The following is a 22,310-nucleotide window of genomic DNA, read 5'->3' as shown; positions in this document are numbered from 1 at the left end:
GTGGCAAAAGATCAGAGAATTTTAAATTTTTTGACGAGAAAAGTCAGGGAATTTTACTCGTGCAAAATTATTACCACCATTTTCAATTGCAGGAAATCATTTTAATTCACTATTAAAAAAAAAAATATATCGACTGTCGCAAAAACTCTTGGAATTAGATTTCAGCCTGATTATTGCAAAGAAAAGGGCAGGTTAGTGTGGAAGACCGCGGAATTTCCCTGAATTAACAAATATTAACCGCGGAATTATCATGCGGGCTTAGAGCGGGAAGGACGGAGGGTTGGTCCCGTTGTATACAGGGGCCAAAGGAAAGGTCTGCGCGGCTGTGGTCCTGGTGGAATTAGTTGTATGCAGATTTGGTAGTCGCGGCGTGCAGTTCAGGCGGCGCCTTATTGCGAGCGGCCATCCGAGAAAATTGGAAATCACTGGGAAATTGCGCGGAACCGCTTCCTATTCCCCGTTCCCACTCTGCGTTCACATCCGCCGCCATTTTCCGCCAGAAAATCCTGAGAAACCGCGAGTGACCGGAAAAACTGAAGGCTTAAACTCTTGCGAGAAGCGTGTGGACGACGATGACCTGCAGCTCGATCGGGGGAAAATTCTACATTTATATGCAATTTTCAAACGCCACCGTTTATCGAGAGTAAATTGGATCGAGATCCAGAATTTCATTTTCAGAGATATTATCCCCCCCCCCCCCCTCCGCCCAGATTCTGGCGAAGCGATGTACCTACACTTATACCTGCATTTTCATCGTTGCGCGGATTTGGTGGAAATTTCAATTTTCAATGGCATGCGGAAAGTCGGGCTTACCAAGGACATATATAAGATACAAGAAATTGGCCGGAAATCCACTCTCGACGAGTCCGCGAAATTGGAGAACAGCACGATTGTTCGCGTACGTATTTTATATAGTTGAGGATATCGAGAGACTCGGCTGATTCCGGAGGATCTCTTCTACGTATCCGCGTACCAGCGTTGAATTTATCGAATCTCGTCCGCGAAATAGCCATGATTTTTGATCGCGATGCAAGTTTGATTTGTACATAAAGGAACTGCGGAGTTTCGGCGGTTTATTTCGCGAATCCAGGCCAGCGGGTTGCAGGATATGTAACCTGCCGCCGATACTGTGTGAACCGTAAATCACATTGGTATCAGCTCTTGCCCGCGGTCTTAAATTCGAACAATGCGGAATTCCACAGCAAGCTCGTATATCTCTGGATGAACCTGAAATTGATTTCTCACGTTAGTCATGCGCGTAATGAATTGTAATTCGTATTTGAATGATCTCGAGGAGTTACGATTTTCAATCTTCTACTGTTTGAAATTGAAAGAAAAAATTGAACGCGTATAATACCTACGGTTCAGGGACCGCGAGAACTTTGAATTGTGACTGTGCATGGTCTCGTTCTAATCAGCGGGAAAAGTCAAAGGACGAAATTACGTACGCTCGGGGAATATTTCTGGGTTTCAATTCCTCCCGCACCCTTTTTCTCGTAAGCGGTTTTTTTCCTCCTTTCTCGCTTTTCTCCCCGTAGCGTTTGAAGTTACGACATTACCGTGGCTCGCAAATATTACCGCGAATGCCCTCATCATATTTTCATTCACGCCCGAACGCTTCTGAAATAAAAGCAAAACCCAGTCCTTGTCTCCTATTACTATAGCATGGGGCACTCTGCTCTCTATCCATGCCTTGAGTCTTCGTCGAGTCTGCCTGGGTTTGGTCTGGTTTCGCCTGAAATACAAATTCACCGTCATGCGCGTTCTCCTGTCTCTTGATTTCGGTATAATTTCATATTTTTTCACTTACCCACTTTGAGTTTAAGGATCAATATGACTTTGAAGCTTTTCGATCATACTGACCTTAATTTAATGAAATATTCAACATTCAACAATTCCCCGTATACATTTTCACAAAGTTGAACGAAGAAAGAGTAATGAACCATTCTGTAAATTAATTCATCATTCAACCATACATATTTTTTTTTCTTCTTACGCTCGCTTCAAATAGAACGTAATTTGGTCTTGTGGCAATCTGTAGAATTCAAAGGAAAAGTAGAGTTCCTGCCTTTATTACGTCAACGAGTATGTCACCTGATTTCATACTCTCAATTTTGTTTTGATAAAACATGAAAGGGAGTTCATCCCGAAAACAATACCTGGAAATTAGGTACTGCAGGCTAACCAACCCTGATCCGTAATATTTAAACTTTACCACTAAGCTCTGCTCAGATAATAATTTCCGCGAATATCCTTCCGGCTAAGCACACGTGCCCGCGAGATTCTGATTACGGTTTTACGTACATTTTTAATCAAACCCAACCCGCGGCTGATGTTATACGGAGGTACTTTGTACACACTAAACGTGCTAATTACGCGCTTTTATGAAATTAGCTGGAAATGAAAAATCGTTCGATCGCATCCCTTCACCACGAGTTTTAGCTCCAGGCGTGAACAATTTTTTTTAAGACTCACGTCTGATGACCGATTGAAATTGATCCATAACAGCAGAATAACTTTTTTTCGGCCAAGAATTATAAATTGCGTTCTTTAATGAGTGGCTCAAATTTTCTATGAAGCGTGAAATATCCCTGAAATGAAACAGTCTTAGCAAAAAATGTAATTGTGTCATTACACCGCCAAGTTTTGTTCAATTAATAACAATTCTCAGGCTCTAACGATGTTTGTTTGTATGGATAAGCTGAGCTGATGGTAAATTATTATTCCGAAAGTGGTATAAGACATAGTAACACATATATATGTATATTAATATTAAAGAGGACAACTTTATGAGATTTGAACGAACAATTGAGTGCTATTCACTATTGTTCTATTCATTCTGGTAATTAATCGAAAATATAACTATCTGGATTACGTTTGTACACATAGGTAATTTTCGTATCAACTAAACACTTGCAACGTTTGGCGTGAATTTTTATGCGCGGTTTTAAATTATAGCAAAGGGGATTCATCACGTGTATCGAATTATTCAACGCATGGATTCGAGAGAAATGGCACGAAACGAATAAATAAATTCATAAGGTATAATTTATGTACCTCATTTCGCTGTTACGAGTAGGTATAATGAAACACGGTAATAAAATTTGTCTTTCCACAACAACGCGAATCCAGTTTAATCAAATGAAGCCCATTTCAATAAACGAAAACAACGGATAGTCGCGGACGAGTTGGCCAGTTTAATCAAAGTTCATCAAGTTAAAACTAAAATAAATTAAACCAGCTTCATTACCATCCTGAAGTTTGAAAAAATTCGAAAAATATGAAACGCTGTACGAACACGAAAATGAGGAACGTTGGCGTTGATTGAGCTCATTCACAGTCGTGCGCCAGAGAGCAAGGCGTGGCTTTTGAAAATTGACTATTGACCAACAACCGCTAACACCCGCCCTGCTATTTTCCCGGTATTTTAAATGACAATAGCCTTCATTGCGGGGAAAAATTACAAGGCTCGTGGGATCAACCGTGCGGTAACTCTCGCTCGCTGGTGCTCGGCATAATTCGTGTCAGAACGCCGCACGTGAGAGGACACAAGTCACGGATTCTCTGTAATTACTACGCCAAACTTGACGCGAATTGTAGCCTCGTACGTGATAACGGTGCACGATGATTAGCTTGAGCTAAATATAAAAACAAATATGCCTGCAACGGCGTGTCTAACTCGCTGTCGGTATGCGGAATAATTTATCGATGTTAAATGAAACTTTGAAAATTCCGTCCACGATTCAGCATTCGAGCTTACGCAAGACAATATTTGACCTCTTGAAAGTGGAAAAATTTCAACAAATCGCAATTCGAAAGCACCCTAGCGCTCCAGGTAAATTCTGTATCACCAAAAGTACATACATACATAATTTTCTGCGGCTGTTACCGCAACACTGTAAAAATAATAGTCAAATAATTTTATTCATGAACATCACGTATAACGCGAGCGTGAAATTTGATGATTGTTAATGATTGAGGTTATAGACGAGTGTTTACTTTTCACATATATATGTATAATTTGAAGCGTTTCTATTATCGCCTGAAACTCGGTATTAAAAGCTTGAATGGCCAGGTGATGTTAACTGTTCTAAAATATTTCATTTAACGTGCTCAATACAGCAATGAAATATGCAAATTAAACAATATTAACCGTTCGTCCGTAGCCGGCTGCGGTTTTGAATTGGCCGAATACCGAATGCACACCATCACCCAAGGCGCAATTGGTATACAGACATTTCGACCGCCTAGCTACGAACGGTTAATAAGCTGTTGAACTCTGGCGAAGAAGGCAGGTGAAATGAAAATGAACGATGAGGAACATAATCATTCGCAGGAGCTGTGGCAGAGCTTTAATTGGCGTTGAAGCCCGCTTTGCACCTATTATGCAGAGCGGGTCTGCATGTATATAACAAGCACATCAACATGCCTTGGAAAGGTGTGAGAGGAAAAGGGCTGGAGAGGCTTTCGGGGTGAAAAAAGGCGCTGGCGATGATGTAGGATGTCGTAAATAAAAAGGGCTATAGCAACCCTCCGTCTCGCACCCAGAACACGAAGTACGAACCTGAATGAGCCAAGTGCCTAAGACCGGAAGCCGGAGAAGGTGAACGTGAACGAAAATCAACTGCCTCATGGTTTTCTCGCAGTGCCTTGAATCTTGGAGGGAATGAACGATGAATGGCGCCGGCTGTACGCGATAGCGAATATTGCTTGCGTATACCTATATACATATTTTTTCTCTCTCATTTTTCTGCATTTTATTATCATCACCTACAGGCGCATTACGACATATGCACGTTTGTCACGCCGTTCACTCGCCGAAAATTTACTCCCTTCAACTTACTAAACTACACAGGGGTTCGCGAAATGGTGGGGGATACCAGATGCGTGAGCTGAGTCATTCCGATTGGCTCTTTCCCGGCTTACGTATATACGTATGACAAATACCAACAGGTGTCTCGCTCTTCTTTTGCGTCTCGAGTAGGACTGTTGAATTGCAAATTTATTTTGAGTGAAAAACGAGACATATACACGATCGGTGAATTGCCGTCTCGTGATTCGAGAATTTATTTCGATTTTACGGATGGTTAAGCTCGGAAAATATACAGCTGCATTGAGTCGCTAGACTTGGAATAGCTCGTACTGCAGTTCGCATAATTCCGATTAAATCGATTCACCGTCAAGACTCGAGTTGCCGCACCGAAGCTGTTCGAAGTTCGAAATCACGCTGAGAATCAAAACGTTGGCAATTCAATGGACCGAAAAGTAAATTTAATGCCAACATCCACGCTACTGCAATTTCAGTGCAAAAACACTTCGGAGAATTGCAGATCGAGTTGAATGAGCGGAAGATTGAAGAAAAGCGGGCGTTGATGTACCAAGATCATTTCGCGACAGACGTTTCGCTCCTCCTCGACTGCGATATCGCGTCGTTATAATGCAATATGCATTTGCGACTGCAGCAATTTGCACGAGTCTTCGTTTATCGTATTAAGCTTAATGTTCGTTTATGCGAGTACACGGTACTGGAGACAGCAGTCTAGCTGCCTCGCAATGACAACAAGACGGATTCCCGCTCGGTGAAAACACCCAGTTTGACGTTGGAAGAGCGATTACCGGTTTCCCATTGGAGGAAAACAACGTACGGATTTTCCGACGCTCATTGTCGGTTCTGGTAAGCTGCGACAAAGACACGAATAGAAAATACGGGTATCAAAGCACGTAGGAAAACGAAACTTGAAGATACGATAGGAAACCATCGATGCAACGTATATCTTGAACAGTTGTATTGTTCACCTCTTACCAATTTTAATTACTACAATATTCGGCTTATATTTATGATTATTCTCCGACTTGACATACTCTGAAATCGAATTCATTGAAATCGGATCTTTTTCTACACCGTGTACAGTGTAATCAATTACTTTCACGTTTCATGAACCCTCGATGTTTTTTTTTTTTTTTTTAAGTTTCTGCAGCTACGTGACATCCGGAACGATGACGGGAGATCGGAAATGAGAGATAAGCTTGACGTGATTCTGGTAAAAAGAGACGAACTTCAATCCGAATATCAATCAATTTTAAAAACAGATAAGATTCAGATATAATATAGTATATAGTCACATTTCGCAAGATAATCTTTCACAATCTGAAACGTGTTTGGTACAATTGTTAGCTCTTCTTGCTTTTTTCCTCGAGCTTTTGATCATTAAATCCCTGAAGAACAAAAGCCATGCATTCGAGGTCTGTTATACTTTCTACAGAATATGCTTCGTCGCATAGTCGTTTGTTTAGTGCATAATAGTGGCCCCTGTAATTTTTTTTTTTTTTTTTTTTAAATTGAAATATTAACCTGTACAAAAATCTCGACGATCAATTGCCGCTTGCGCGACTTGAGCTGGGTGAAAAATGAACGAAAACTTTGGTAGCAACGTGTACATGTATAATAATGTACGATATGGTGGAACCAGTTTCAACAGTTCCGCTTCTCAGCCAAAAAAATTAAAAACCAAAGCTTTGCTCCTCTCGGCTTGACTTGATAAAGGAAGTTCGTGGTAGTCTTTTTGCACCAAAAGTTTCGTTCGCTTATACAATACATGAACGGTACCGCAAAAGGGGTAAGTGTAGCAGCCCTTCCTGCGTTCTAGAGGGTTGCGTGATTATTTTGGCGACCAGTACACGGTGAGTGTGTAAGCTTATAGTTCGTTCAAGTTTGTATTTTACCGCAGAGAACGGAAGCTGCTGGGAAAGGAGCCGGTTGGCTTGAGTTTTAATCAACTTCACATTTTGCCCCATAAATCTGATGCTGTTACCGTGCTCGCCTCCCTTCTTCGCGCCCTGCAAGCTCTATTTGCGGCTGAAATCACACCACGTAACAAGCGTCACCGAAGGTTTATGATCACTCTCTTGTGGAGCAGATACGTATAAGTATAGGTAGAACACTGTTGCTGTCAACCTTTCGGATCTAGTGTAGTGCTGTAACAATAAGACGGTTCTTGGCTCGTTTCCTTTCAATCAGCGGATACCCGCCTGGTCGGGAAATTCCCGCCATTTTCTCCGATAGTTATCACAGCCTTGTGGTTTCTTCTTTGTTTTCAGCCGACACGCAGAATATCAACGTCTCGATCAATCCCTCGGGAGAGACGACGGTACGCACTGGACAAAATCTCACGATACTGTGCAGCGTGGGCGTACCTTTGAAAACCTGTCGCGTTGAAGTTCCTCAGGAAAGGAGCGTGATTCTCGAGCCCAATCAGCCGTCCGAAGACGGAATAGGATGGTACGGCTCATCGTTGGATGCTGGACAATGCGGGGTGTTCATCGCTCAAATAAAGGAAAAACACGACGGCATATTCAAGTGCTCCCTCACTCCGAAGAATGCCAGATACGAGAGCTACAACACCTTGAGAATTATCGTTGCCAGTGAGTATTTTAACACTCTGTAGTTAATGTTGATTTGTTTGCTGTGATCCGTCAATTTTGGAGATTGCTTGAACAATTTGTGACACGAGAAATTGAAGCGATATTAGGAGGCTCTGATTCAGTATTTATTAGTATGTTGGTGAAAAATGGAAGAGATTATATACATATAAAAAAAAAAAAAATACAAAATGAAGATATTTAATGCAGTGAACAACTATAGTAACTCGTCAGCATTCGGTATAAGTCAACTGAAGAAGAACGCGAGAAAACAATGTATTAATCCGTTCTTAGTCGGGTTTTTTAATCTCGTTGTCTTTCAAATAGTGCTGAAAATATGTATTCCAAAATTTGACCGGAAACCGTAAAAGCACCGGAAAGTAGAGTTTCATTTCACGTATATACCGTGTCGAAGTACCTATACATAAGCGGCGCGGATGAAACGGGTGATTAAAACTGATTGCTTAACTTCGTAACAAATTAAGGTGAATTTGAACCGTACAAACTGTAATTTTGCAGAACCTCCGGTCATGCCTGAACTGATGGTCTTCCCTGGACGTCGTGGTGAACGGCAAAATTACGAAAAGGGAGAAACGCTGAAGGTCAGCTGCCGTGTCAAGGCTGGTCGACCAGTTGCAAACGTGTCTATATTTTTCGGTGAGTATTCGGGAGGAATTTTTTTCTCGCGTGTCACGTAAAGTCGCACCAACAAAACCCGACACAAATTTAGTCGCTTAAGCTTCGCTCGGCTTATGACCACTTGAATGAAGTGGGGATTGAATTTCATCGTTTTCCCAATTGAAATTTTGACCGCTTTTCACAGGCGACGAACAAATCGGTCTTGAGGAGAGGCCGATAGTTTACAACTACAACAACGACTCGTACGTCATTCAAAATGCGACACGAGTCTTGTCTTGGACTGACAACGGGAAGGTGTTACGCTGCGACGCTACTCATCTCGCTCTGGATCGACCCCTTTCGGCAAAACAGCAGATCTCAGTCTTATGTGAGTTCGTTGTGATCTGGCGAGCTTTGCCTGGATATGTAAAATACGTCTCGGCTGTAATTAAATCATTCGCGGATGGATAACGCTTGTTGTGTGTTTCAGACGCGCCGCAACCCCAGCCTACAATCGAAAGGTTTGGATTCGTGATTGGTCAGCCTGGTACAGTTAACGTAACGGTTCAAGCGAATCCCCGACCGCAATTCATGTGGCGTATTGACGACGACAAGGTCGACGAGGGTCAATTTGACGAGAGCAATCGCATCAGGTCGTCCAGAGCAGTCGAATTAGTAAGATAATATCGCCTTCTTCATTTCCAATTAAATTTATCGGGAAATCTTGTTATCGCTTTTCCCCGGCCCTTCTCGGATTCTCATTCGGCTCTTGATCCCCGATCCGTACCTTCCACTCAAAACCCTTGAATCCCGGGACACTTTCGAGATCGAGTTCTATTGAAAATCTTGGAAACTGTCAAAGGGTATCATCGACGACGGGCCCCGATTGAATATTTCACGTGTATTTGAAATCAGATAAAGTGCGACAATCTGCGAATATTTTTACTACGAATCGAAATTTTACAAGTAAATCGGTTTTTATTCGTCGTTACAGGGCAAAGGCTATTGGGAAATTACCCTGAATATCGACAGTGTTCAAAAGTCCGACACCGAGAAGAAGTACGTTTTGTTAGTCAACAATGAGCTGGGATCTACCGAGTACCAAATCGTTTTGTCAACGTCAACGGAACCTGCTGGTAAGTCTTCAGTCGTCAAAACATTCACTTATCACAGTTTAGTTGCCGTCAATCAGAACACGTTACAAAGCACACACTGCACCATCTCGCTTAAAAACGATGCATCGGCGTGTCACTCAGGCCTATCAGAGGTCTAATATTGCAATAATCACGTTATGGCAGATAATTTTTATTTCCACAGTCGAAGTGAACGCGTTTCAGGATAAGTCCCGTTCGCAAAGATCATTCGCTAGATAATCAATGTTTCTTAGCCAATTACACTCACTCGGCAACTTTTTTCGATGTACAAATGTCATGTTCATTCACTGTCTATACCATGTAACGATCTTACCCCGACACTAATCGTTCGGGGATGCGTCCGTTAGTTCTCCCATTCATTCATTCATTCATTCATTCTCACCTGCTACCACCACCACCACCACCACCACCACCACCATCATCACTACTTCGCAAACGAAACCAATATGGCAGAAGGTATATCTAACCGCACTACTTCACCACATGCTCACGCAGGAGCGTTCAGTCACTTCTATGGTAAGCTCGCCGAATCAATGCACGCACTAGGTAATTCTATTTTAACAATTACTTGTAAGTAGAGCTAGGCCAATGGGTTCTACGTGAACGACGGCACTCGCTGTGTATGCTCGTTCGTTCGTTGGTTTATACATGAGCTATATCGATTTTCCACTAATGCTTTCGTCGACATGAATCTGACTCACAGTGCTCGTAGTTGCTGAAAGGGAAAACCGTTTTCCACCTTGTCAAATTGCGGGAAGTAGGCAAAGCACATTTCTTTCAGAGATATATCCGCGTATTGTACAACCGGTAATTCACGTTCAACCCTAAAATGGCGAAGTAGATTTAGCGTGGTGAGATATTGCGAATATTTTTTTTTTCCTATATGCCGGGTTCAATTATTTCATTTCAACCGCGTGCCTGTAATCAATAATGCAAATATAAATACAAGGCATGTTTGATCAGCCGGATTTGTAAGTTTTATTAGTAATTTCAAGGTACATGTCAATTATTCCGCGAATAACTTCTTATCTTCTGAATCACGGAATAACTTTAGTTCAATACTCACCACGCTTGTAGATATTAACCAATTGCTGCATCGACGTTGTACTGTTTTGTACATCTTTCACTTGGAGTGAGCTTGCTATGAAAGAACTTATGTGATTAATTATATATTATACACGAATGACAATTAAAATACTTTTGACTTCATGGCTTTACTACTAAGGCGATCAAGCAGCTCAATCGAAGAAGAGACGTATCTTTGTCGCGTAATTGACATGCCGTAAAATTCTATCATTTATCCTATTTCATACGGAATATACATTTTCAAACGGTTAACTTAAAATCGATGAATAGAGCTCATAACCGTTTAACATTAAATAACAGCAAGTTGGGGAGCTTCGGTGATTTTGGAATGATTTCAATTTGGTTATTTCTGCTTCTACGTGAGGATTCACATAAAATTCAAGCTACATATTTTTACTAATGTATTGTTATATCTGTTTTATCCTATGGTAAAGATATTGGTATTTTGCCAAATAACCTCGACCTCTGTAACTCTCACGGCATTTTTATTACAATTATTAAATGCGTGCTGTTATCATAGAGATAAAAAAAAAAAAAAAAAAATGTTCTTTGAGCATTTCCATTTTCGAACTGGGGCATGTTGTGTTCTAAGACGAGGTGAATCGAAAGTGTATGCTAAATCAAATTGCAATTACAGGAGATCTTGACGCCGGGTCTATCATCGGCATCGTCGTTGGAGTTTTGATCCTTCTTCTTATTGTGTTCCTTATCATCTTTGCACGTGCTACGGGTCGTTGGTGTTTCGCAGGTGAGTCACCCGTATTCTTATCCTAAATTTTAATCGTTTCGTTGAGTGTACTTTTCCTCTGAAATACAAAATCTTTCTCAGCGTTTGCTTTTTGAGTCCCTGCAGATGAGAGGACCGGGTGTCGTAATTCCGATCGCTGAACATCCAATATTTACTTTCAAATTTTCCTGCATAATCGATTATACTGTCGGAAATTATCATTTTCCAATTGTTCACTTTTGTCTTGGCATGTTCAATTTCACATTCTAGCTAAATTGATCCGAATTTCAGCACCGTGTCCCATGCGTACAGCGGCAGATACCCCGTTTTTTTTTTTTTTTTTGCAAGCAAATAATCGAGACTCACTATGTATTTCCTCACATGTATATTCTCCAATTAATTATTCTCCAATAATCCCCGATTCGACACTCAACATTTTTTGTACGAATTACTAGCGATGGATTTTTCAACCCCCTGTCTGGTATCTGCGATATCTTATCAACGTCGTCCTATCAATATGATTATTAATTTTTCCATATGGAAACAGCAATGCTGTGCGAAAGAAATAAAGAGAATAAATTCTAGAAATACTTTCAAGATAATGTTATAGTGATTGATAGATTGAGGTTAATAGTTTAATCTCTTTACGACCGACTGTTGCGAACTTGTAACTCGGCAAAACCGATAAATCAGAGGTATAATCAGAGAGTAGTTGAACCCGGTACAAATAGTACGACTTATAAATAAAGCGCTGTGGTTGAAATCTGATAATAATACGTCGAATCAAATGGTACTTTGAACGGAGTTGAAATGATGCGGAATGATTCAGAATAGTCGGTTGGTGAAAGTACAATGACAACGGAGAAAACAAAAGTTTGATAAATAGCAAATTGGCAAGAGTCCACTGCTGCTGCTGCCCTCTACGTGGCATTACGTATTTACAGTATGCGTGCAAATATTTCACTGTAGAACTTGGAATTTTCTCTATCTCGTGTAGAATCAACGTACTTGTATTTGAAAATTTTCTTCTATCTTATGTTTTATTTGAACAAGTAATAATATATTTGTATTGATTCAACGGACAGTATGCAATCTACAGAAAATAAAGTAGGTAGCAGCTCGGAAAACAAATAGTAACTACTCTCTGGAAACCTGAAAACTTGTCGTAGTCAGGTTCCAGATGCTAGACATGCGAAAATGTCTCGGGAAAACTTGTTTGGCATCTTATTTCAAAGATAAACGCGAAACGAATGCGAAACAATCCGTGTACTTGCTTGCTGAGATCAATACTTCTCCGACGTCAAGTTTCACAAGCAGACATTATACTGGATAATTAATCGTAGTAACAAGATCGGTGATATCGGTGTTTATTATCCGCCTGGTATAATTTTCATGGGCCCATTCTTGTCTCGTTATTATTTAGAATTCGAAAATCTGGTTTCTATATAGAATGAAGATACTCGTACCAAAATATATAAATACTCCGAGCCATTGAATATACGTGCTATAGAAAAAAGTCGGAGCAATCGATGAACGTTGAAACCAGTCTGTTATTTTAATGTGATACCGGTTCAATGATGTTCATTGATCGAACAGATTCCAGATATTTCCAGAGTGATACTTTTCAATGTGTTTCACTCGCTCGTGAAAATCGTATCTTTGCGTGCCCAGTCCTGTGGAAATTCATCGGCTTTTTTGCTCCGACATCGCGTGAAATTTGCCACCTAAAAGTCTTTGAAAACTTTAAAAGTTAATTTCGCCCTGCTCTAATATCAGTTTTTTGGTATCGGAATTGCTATTTTCAAATTTCCTTGTTCAATATTATCCAAATTTCCGTCCGGATGAAATAATTTTTTTTTTTTTTTCACCCCAATTTCGTGACAGCGAAAATTCGATGATTCGTGATCTTGTTCGATGCAGACTTGGGACTCAATTCCTTCAAACGTTCGATTCAATACGTTAATTATCGGCTGAAAAATTTGCGAAACAATCGAAAGGTTTTCAACTTCAAACCGCTTTTGCGTGAATAATATCTCGAAAAAATAATTCAGCTGAAGTAATGAAAATTTCTTCTTTCGTGAAGCAATTATTATAAAAAGGTATTTTTGAAAGTTTCGAGTATGAAATAAGTTGAAAGTGAAAATCAGTAGTTAAACCTAAAATTTTGGAATAAAGACCGATAACTCATTACGAACATGTATAAATTACAACGGATCTCGAACCTATAAATCACAGCCCAGCATTTTGCGTATTGCGGTAGCGAAATCCATATTGGTTTGAGATAAGCGTACTAGTAAGATAAGAAAATTTTCTATTTGTATGCGTTCTCCTTTCCTCCCAAAAAAATAAATTCTCCCATATCAGTTGCCACCTGTATGTATACAATGTACTGTGTGTTGTGCCGCCACCGATAGGACAGCATGCAAGTCGGGCGAAGTAAAGAACACGGAGATACACCAACATTAACCGTGCGATACCATTCTCTAGGCATGACACTATCCAGGGGTAAGTTAGCCTCAGACATGAGACAGCAACCCCTAGTGCTCGCGCTGTTCGCCGCCCACCATCAGCCATCAATACAGCCATCTCACCATTCCATTAAAAGAAATGAAAATAATAAAATTAAAAAATCGGAGTTTCCAAACCGCCGTAGCTTCGTTATTCACTACGTCATTAGCCGAAGTTCGAACTACCCAACGATCTGTTGTACCTATTTGCAATCACTTTTCGATAATCAGATTAAGTCGTTGTCGCATTTCATTCATTGTAATAGAATGTACAGTGAAAATTGAATGCTGCTGAACAATGGGAAGCGACACTAATAACGATTATTCTATCACCTTTCGTTTTTTTTTTTTTGTATGTTTTTCTCTCGTAATAATGTCATCACAATATTGCATGTACTTCGAGCTTGGTATCTACATGTACTTTATAATTGATGCATGTGATAAAAAAGCATTTTATTGTGTGTAATGTATGTTACATACTTACCACCAAAGGTCAGAGCGAGTACCGTACAATTCTTACGGAGAAGTCGGTATCGCTCTGATCATCTACTGACATCGAGTTTATCTAACGGGTTTGTACATACCTACCAGAGTTCAAAATTTCACCTAACGAATTCGCGCGGATGATATTGGTCGTCTTTTTTTTGCGTATGTTTTTTTTTTTTTGCTATTACGTTGGACTTTTTCCCGTAACAAGCAACCGCTAACAATCGGCGAGGGCAAGTCAGGATCACGTAGGATTTGCCTGTTCATGGCAATACGGCACAGAAACAGAGCGGATACGGTCGGTATTTACTGCACCGACGTTATTTTCGGTCGGTAAAATATATTCCAATCTTAGCAATTATTACACTAAAATAGATTCGGTAGAGTTCTTGTGCCAAGTAATATACATATACCGTTTATACATACTTCACTTTGTCGGTTGATCGTTTGAAGCATGGTTGTTTCGTTCATTGCTGTTCTTCAATACACCGATTATATTACTAATTGACTGTGAAACATTACTGCAATTCATGTATATGTAATGGTATACATACGCTCACTTTTCACCTCATACCCTTTGCTTGGACTGATAAATTATAATAGTAACAACAAAAATAGTCATCAATATTAATGAGAATAATTCTTAGTGCGATGATTTGCTTGTGAATGTTTATACATATTATCAATTTATTATGCTATAGTCAGTTACAGTACAACTAGAATCTCGTTTATTATCACGTATGATTCTAACGTGAAAAAAAAAGAGAAATCTTCTCCACACTCGCGTGTGAAAATCGTTTAGAAAAGGTAAATTCTTAAAAATTCATAATAAAATCTACAAGAACTTGCATCCGCGATATAACGAGTCCAAACAGTGACAGCCAGTCGCTCGTATCATAGAAAGTAGAAAAAAAAGTCTCGAATTGAATTGAAAATTGCTATTAAAACTTGACTGGTTCGTAGTAATGCCGGGAAAAAAAGAAAAAAAAAAAAAAACGAATAAATTATTCGATCATTTCCGGTCGTTTGTCACCGTGGCACGATTCACTCGACACACGCATCACACGATTAGACAAGGATAGCTGGTCGTGTCTTCCGTTTCTCGAATCCAACCAATGAAAAATGTCTACGTTGAAGGTTTGCGCGTTGCCCTGACCGGTTGTGGCGTTGCTTGTTACAGCGAGGCGGAGGCGCGACGAGGAGGCGGCTGGCGGTGCCGGCGCCGGGAGCGAGGCGCACATCACACCCGGCGACGAGGACCACGAAGATCCCCACATCATAGACGAGAAGATGCCCCACGGAGGACAGGAGAACCCGATCCACGCGAGCACGGAGTACGTTAACGGGAACACGGACATCAAGGACATGAAGGACATCAAGAAGGACGAGAAGACGGACACGCCGGTCTAACGCGGGCGGCGGCCCTTTTTGTCTCATCGCTCGCATCCGGCGGACGGAAGGGTGTCGAATGCCTGTCATTTGCCATTTTATCGAAAGATTTCCTCGCCCTCTCGCTTCCTTCATTTTACCGATATCGTTGTCACGGGCGTTGTGCCGCAGCATCGTTTTATTTTATCACTCATTTTCTCACGATTTGTTCTTTTGTTATATTTTAATTTTTAATTTTTTCTCCTCTACTTCACTTAGCGGTTACCGTTTCGTCATGTCAATGTTATATCGCACGAACGCCACTCGACCCTTTTTGTCCCCGGTTGCGAGATATCGTTTTTGTATTCATTTTTTCACCGGCTGCAGCCTGGACGAGGATAGTACGGGACTGATAATCTCGGGCACACAGATTATTTGTATACAATTATGCATGGTGTTCGACACTCTACCCCGGGGGATAAAATCGCGCGTGCTTTCTCGCGCTGCGGAAGTTGAGCGATTGCTTTTTTGGTTTTCTTGGGATGATTATCATGCGAAGGAAACTACATTGAAAGTATATTGTATGACTTCGTGATGTCATAGTCACGATACATTTTCTCCTGTGTTCAATTTACTGGAGGTTTTAACGGGAATCTCTTATTATACGATGTACTAAGGAACAATAAGTATTTTTTTGTTCGATACCGAATTAGTTTTGAATCTCAAATCAAGACGGGGTGATGTAAGATTAATCCAACCATATACTCTAATCGCCGTTAGATGACGCAATGAGTGTTCTGTTCTTTTATTTTTTATTTTTTTTTTTATTTTTTATTTGCTTGTTTTCTTTGCCGTAAAAAGTGATACTATTATTACAGTAACACGTTCTGCTGATATTCTGACAGTCGTGAAATTTGAACGCGAGGGTTTTCAACGCGCCAGGAAGGGTAAAGCACTGTCAAAGTTGAATCGTAAAATGTGCGAGAATAGCGCAAGCTTGTATTACGATCCGTAAGCCGAGCATCCGCCCCTCAATCGTACGTATTATACAACGTGGGATAAGTCGAGTCTGGATAGATTAGAAAAGAAAAAAAAAAAAAAAATTACATCACTGAACGTCGGACTATAGACTATAGTCCAAGGTCTAAAACAATGAACCTCTTGATTTTAATTTCTCCTTCAAAGAGGTGCAGAATTTCTATACCAATTAATAATAATTATGATAGAATTATGTACATCGATATTCATAATCTCGAAGAAGACGAATTAACTAGAGGTTAACATTGATTTTGATATTAATAATTAGAGGAGATTAAAAAGAAACAACAGAAACCACGTAAATTAATAATGTTAAAACGCATACCTACTCTTAAGAATCCCGTCACGCCCTGTTGTTCGAGTATTATGCGCGCCTATACGTACGCGTTACATTATGCGTGATAATAACAAAAGCGTCATTGTTTAATTGTAAAATTCGTAACTATATATATTATATACATATATAATATAATAAACATCAAATTTATCCATTGTCGCAAACACTTTTGACGTAAATTTCAGAACTGTTTCAACTCCACAAAAGATTGAAATTATGAAATAGTTAATTACCATTATTGTTTTTCTTTTTCTCCTCTTCATTACACATCGCAGTACTGAATATACATACATGAATACATTGATACACACATGCATACTGATGTAATAACGTTAATATTAAGAGATAACTAATTAAACGAATGAACATAAGTTACGAAAACCTAAATCTACACAATCGTAATCTGAATCGTTATAATATTTGATAATAATTACACACACATTCCATAAGATCTAGCTTCGTGCGAAATTCTGCAACTTTGAATACATCGTTGAACAATTATTACATTCAACAATTATATACATGCACTCGCTTGTTCCGCATTTAAGGCGATTATTCGGCAATTATTCCCTGTTAAAAAAGCCAGATCGAATTAATAAATTCATATTAGAATCGTCAAAGATAATCAAATATCCGGGTTCAGACCCTATGGTAAATCCGGTTTTTGAATTCGCATCTAATACAAATTTATCAGTCTCTATATGGCTTTTTATTCAGGATTGTTTCATATTACATTTCACATGATCCAAAATCGAGGTTGTAATCGTCAATGCTGCACTTTAACAATCATTGAAATCGATACGTACATCTTCGTTACTAACATTTATTTTCACAAAATGGCTGCAAACGCAAAAGCTGTCACAAAATTTTACGCGCATAAATCGTTGACCCGACCGTTGTGTCAATCAGTTTTGCAGTTTTTCATTTACCCATTGGTTACAACTTATTATAATCACTCTCGCTGAGGCTTGACACTAATTTGCGCAAGGTCTGTTCAATGTGAAATTATTTTTACTAATAATAATACCATAATAGTAATGATAAGCAACGTTTTCTTTGATACTTCAATTTATTGTGTAATGATATTAGGATATATATTATATATAATATATATAATATATATATATATTATTGTATTTTAATCGTGTATCTTCAAATCACATAATTATTCTACTCTCGCAATACGCCGTTTTAAGAACATTGAAAAGAAAAGAAAAACCATCGCTAATTTCCATCCAGTTGTCTTTTTTTGGATAAGTATTATCAATATGAGACAATCGAACGCACCACAGGTGAATGTAAGCGATTTTAATTAAATTTCTAACTGGAATAAACAAGAGCAGAAAAAAAAGAAAACAATCATTTTGTTTCAAATTGCATTTCTTCGACAATAAAATAATTGTTTCCACTTTTGTACTGATGATTTTTTACTTTCGAATGAGCCATTTAAAATAACCATGAAAATCCTATTGATCGGAACATTAAATGTCGTTAACAATGTAGCTCGTTTATTTTTACGAGTGCAATTTTACGGCCTGTTTGTTTGAAAAGAAAGTTTCACAATTTCGCGCACACATATAATAAACGTAAACTCATACATACGTATATACACACACCGAATTTTTAACACACGACACATTTTCACTTAACAGAGAAAGGGCAATGGGGTAACAAATTTGTCAGGGTTCGTCCGATGAAGACGAAAGCAGAACCAGACAAACAGTGAAAAAAAATGTAAATTTGTTACTCGGTTGGCCCGACTTGCTGCGTGTTGTATATATAAAAATAAATAAGTAAAACAAATGAATGAATAAATATATATTAATATTATAAATATTACGATATAAAAACTAATAGTAATGATATATTCTGAGCCAAGGCAGTTGATTTACATTCAGTGAATATAAAAAGTATTTACTAAAAAGTAAATCATGTGCTGGAAGCCTGTCGTTATTCGTATTTGAAATGAAATAATAAGGAAAAAAATAAGGTTTACTTAATGGTTATCGTATCATCATAAAATAAAAAATATAATGAAAAAAAAAATTAAAAGCAAAAAAAAAAAAAGAAAAAAAACATACATTCGAAACGAAATAAATGTGTGAGTGTATGTTACCCATAGAAATACAAGTATGGAACGCCCCCTTCGATCTGGTTACATAATATTATCTTTTAATGCGTTAAACACAATTTATATTTATGACAATTTTTAATTACCGAAAATCTCACGTGGAACTAGGATCTTGAATGTTGAATAGTTACGGGATTGAATCTCCGCTGTAATTGTGACCATCGACACTCGGTAACTTACGCTGAGAAGCCGAAAATCAGTCAATCATTAATTACACTTACCATAATCATATTCACCTTCAGTACTGGTCCAAATACGTATAGTATAACGATATCGATAACCCCTGTACGATATCGACGTGCATCACTGCCACGAGAGTGCAGACTAGGGTGGATTTTGATTGTCGGGTTAAATTCAGATCATTTGAATTCGCTGTTATCTTATTTGCAGTATATTACCTCTGATTCGAAGTATATTTTCTGATTACGGTTGTGTCAGGTATCTAACACACTTTTATAAAATGGGGTATACCTAGGCATTAAAGGTATACATACACATAAAAACCGTGTAAGGTGTAAAGATAAATTTAAACTATTCAACTTGATGGACTAGGATCTGTAAAACTGAATATATCATACGAATGGTTAATATTAACTAGATATTATTATGATACGTTTATGTACAAAGGTTTATTGTGGTACATTTATGATAATACTAAACTTATTTTATAATTGATTTTATTACATAATTATTAATTAACTGTAACGCTAATTACTTAAATCTCGATGATCATGCTATGATATAATCCGTTACAAGAAAATTTATTTAAATAAATCAGTAAATACATTAATCAAACCCTTGCTTAATCGAAACGAATTTTGAGCCCTTTCCCAAACCACAAAAGAAAAAGAAAGAAGAAAAAGTATATTAACTTTAAAACGGCTTGCACTATTGAAGGATGATGCTGTATGTTATACTAAGCATGATCGTTGGCCATACAATGGAATATATAAATATATATATATACATATATATATTTATGTAAATGTAAGTTTAGATAATCTAATAATTATTATTAACTGGAATCGGCGGGCTCTGAAATACTTTTATGGATACTTTCGTTATTTTATCGACAATTTTTGTATAACTAAAAAATAAAATCGTTTTATCGCAACTGTTCTTCCTTCTTTCTTAACGCGGCTTTTATTGCTTCAACCGTTTCTCGTTATCTACACAATATCCGTATTTATTCTTGATTTTCTATCATTTTTGAGACATTGGCGTGACCATTTTTTGATATGTCAAATTCACGTTTGCGATGCTAAAGCGTTGAAGAAAATGAGAAAAAAAAATATTTGTGAGCCCCCGTTTTCGAATTGAAATAAAATTTTAAAGTTACGGGATCGGTAAAGTAAATTAAGAAACGCATTGCGACTATGTCGATGTCGAACGAAAGCGATCTGCGAATTTTGTATCTGTACTTGTAGATACAATGCGATAGACGACAGTAATTATAATTGAAAATTTAAATGAAATTAATATATAGAGAGCTGTATGTAATAATTTTAAGTTCATTCATCGCTATGATATTATATAAATATATATATAACTAAGTATTATATGATTTTTGAAATAAAACATTTGTTTTAAATATACAAGCGTGTAACAACTACGCGTAGTCCTTGAAAACGTCTAAGAAACTACAATTACTTAACGCAGCTCGTTTAAATATCGGAAAATTCGCAATTCCCACTCATAGTATACCTATGCCGATGTCAATATCTGGCATACAAAACATCGATAACCATTTTCAATATATCTCTCTGAAAATGTATTTTCTTCTGCCTATTTCAGGTGGTTCCTCGACCAGGACGATTGGAGAGTCGTGAGTATAAATCCTTCTTAACAATTGGACGTCTGTTTTTTATACACTGTAAAATAATTACACGTTGTATTGAATGTTGGATATCAGTTCTCGTAATACTAATTTCTGCCGCATTCTTAGCGCACAAGTTTGTCACTAACACACAAGACACTTCGCAGATAATCCTGCCAAATATCAGAAATTCGAAGCCCAGAGGTCGATCAACCGATTACATGTGAAAAATATTTATACCCGTAACTAGTAGTCATTTTTTCTTTTTTTTTTAATTTCCATCTCCGTGCCATTAATCGTATAAGTAGGCGAATCTTTACTCTAGACTTATTGTTAGACACCGCATGACGCGAATAATTTTCAGAGACATAGCAGATCCAGCAGCAAGCGTTAGCCTTCTTCGCTTCCGAAAACCAAAACCAGATGATCCAAATGCGGGGCGAAGGCAAGGAGCACATATTTATTTTCCATTGCTTTTGTTTGTCCATTAACAAAACCCGTAATTCGCACTCACATCAAAATCATTATACCTGGACGGATCTTACGCATTTCACACATTGTATAGCGTATGTTGTAATTTTAATGTATACCTGCCAAGGAATCAAGCTTTTTTCCACGTATATTTCATTCCACGCTCATTCAAGGCAGCGTACACTGTCTTCGCACAGTGAGTAGGTATTAGTCGTTCGACTTGCATCATCATAATCACTACTCAGGCATCGATAATATTATTTATATGCAAAATATGTGAATGTGCTTTTCATTTTTTATTTTTTACACGTATTTTTGTAACTATTGTATTTACAGCAATAGTTTCACGTCTAGACTATGCCAACGCTTACCAGTCTGACTAAGCAGCTATAATTATACCGCAAATATTCCAACCGGTATTAAAAAGTATTGGCAAAAAGAAAATCTTTGATGGAAGTTTGACAACCAAAACAAACACATATCACATGATTTTCCTCAATTTTTACACTACGATTCCGAGAAGTCGTTGTGATTTCAGGTAACAACAAATACCGGTCGTTTTACAATTTTCCGTTATGGAATTTAAATTTTTTTCTTCTGTCCATGACGAAATTCGTGTCGTTCAGTTCGTTCTATATACTTGTTCTTTATTTCCTGGGAGGAAAAATAAAATGCTTTTCTACGCGTTCATTACACAACTAGCGGTAAACTTTCAGGCAGATCTTTAGTAACAGATCTGTTTTTAAACTAAAACTCAGATTCTCGAAAATTTTGTGCAAAATACCGGGTAATAATCCGAAAACGGAAAGATATAGCTGCGCTTTACGATTTTTTACGCAACAATCAGTAGGATTAGTAACACGTCCAGATATATTCACAGGATTGTGACGAATCACATTATTTGACTAACGAGAAATATGAAGAAATACTCAGCAATGCTTCTTGCCATGCCTGCGTATCGTTTGACATCAAGGGACTTACATACGTAATAAAATATGTCGAAGTTACATGTATTATAAATGTGTTGCTTTAATTTGTACGTCATATTTCACCTCTTATTAACGCGCATTTGTCAAAAGAAAAAAAATCCTTGTACCTCATCGTACGATTGGAATCGTTTGTGCTTTCCGATTATCAAGCTATCTTATTTAA

The 22,310-nt window shown here is 38.2% G+C and overlaps 1 protein-coding gene across 11 annotated transcripts in view; it reads left to right on the top strand.

Moving 5' to 3' along the window:
- LOC124179490 (fasciclin-3) overlaps positions 1–22,310 on the top strand; it is a 237,059-nt gene that overhangs the window by 212,642 nt on the left and 2,107 nt on the right. Inside the window, exons 2-10 of one of the 11 annotated variants that reach the window (XM_046563903.1) lie at positions 7,099–7,422; positions 7,939–8,076; positions 8,243–8,425; positions 8,528–8,712; positions 9,032–9,173; positions 9,687–9,707; positions 10,915–11,025; positions 20,666–20,696; positions 21,052–21,132. In XM_046563903.1, coding sequence (XP_046419859.1) covers positions 7,099–7,422; positions 7,939–8,076; positions 8,243–8,425; positions 8,528–8,712; positions 9,032–9,173; positions 9,687–9,707; positions 10,915–11,025; positions 20,666–20,696; positions 21,052–21,132 — 1,216 coding nt within the window. Of the gene's footprint in view, positions 1–7,098; positions 7,423–7,938; positions 8,077–8,242; positions 8,426–8,527; positions 8,713–9,031; positions 9,174–9,644; positions 9,738–10,914; positions 11,026–15,177; positions 18,854–20,665; positions 20,697–21,051; positions 21,133–22,310 lie in introns of those variants that run through there. The other 10 variants (XM_046563902.1, XM_046563901.1, XM_046563900.1 and 7 more) reach the window with 10 other exon arrangements.

This window comes from Neodiprion fabricii, chromosome 4, assembly GCF_021155785.1.
Source record: "Neodiprion fabricii isolate iyNeoFabr1 chromosome 4, iyNeoFabr1.1, whole genome shotgun sequence".
Classification (NCBI taxonomy): domain Eukaryota; kingdom Metazoa; phylum Arthropoda; class Insecta; order Hymenoptera; family Diprionidae; genus Neodiprion; species Neodiprion fabricii.
Note: the sequence above shows the minus strand (reverse complement) of the source record. Positions and strands in the feature narration are given on the sequence as shown.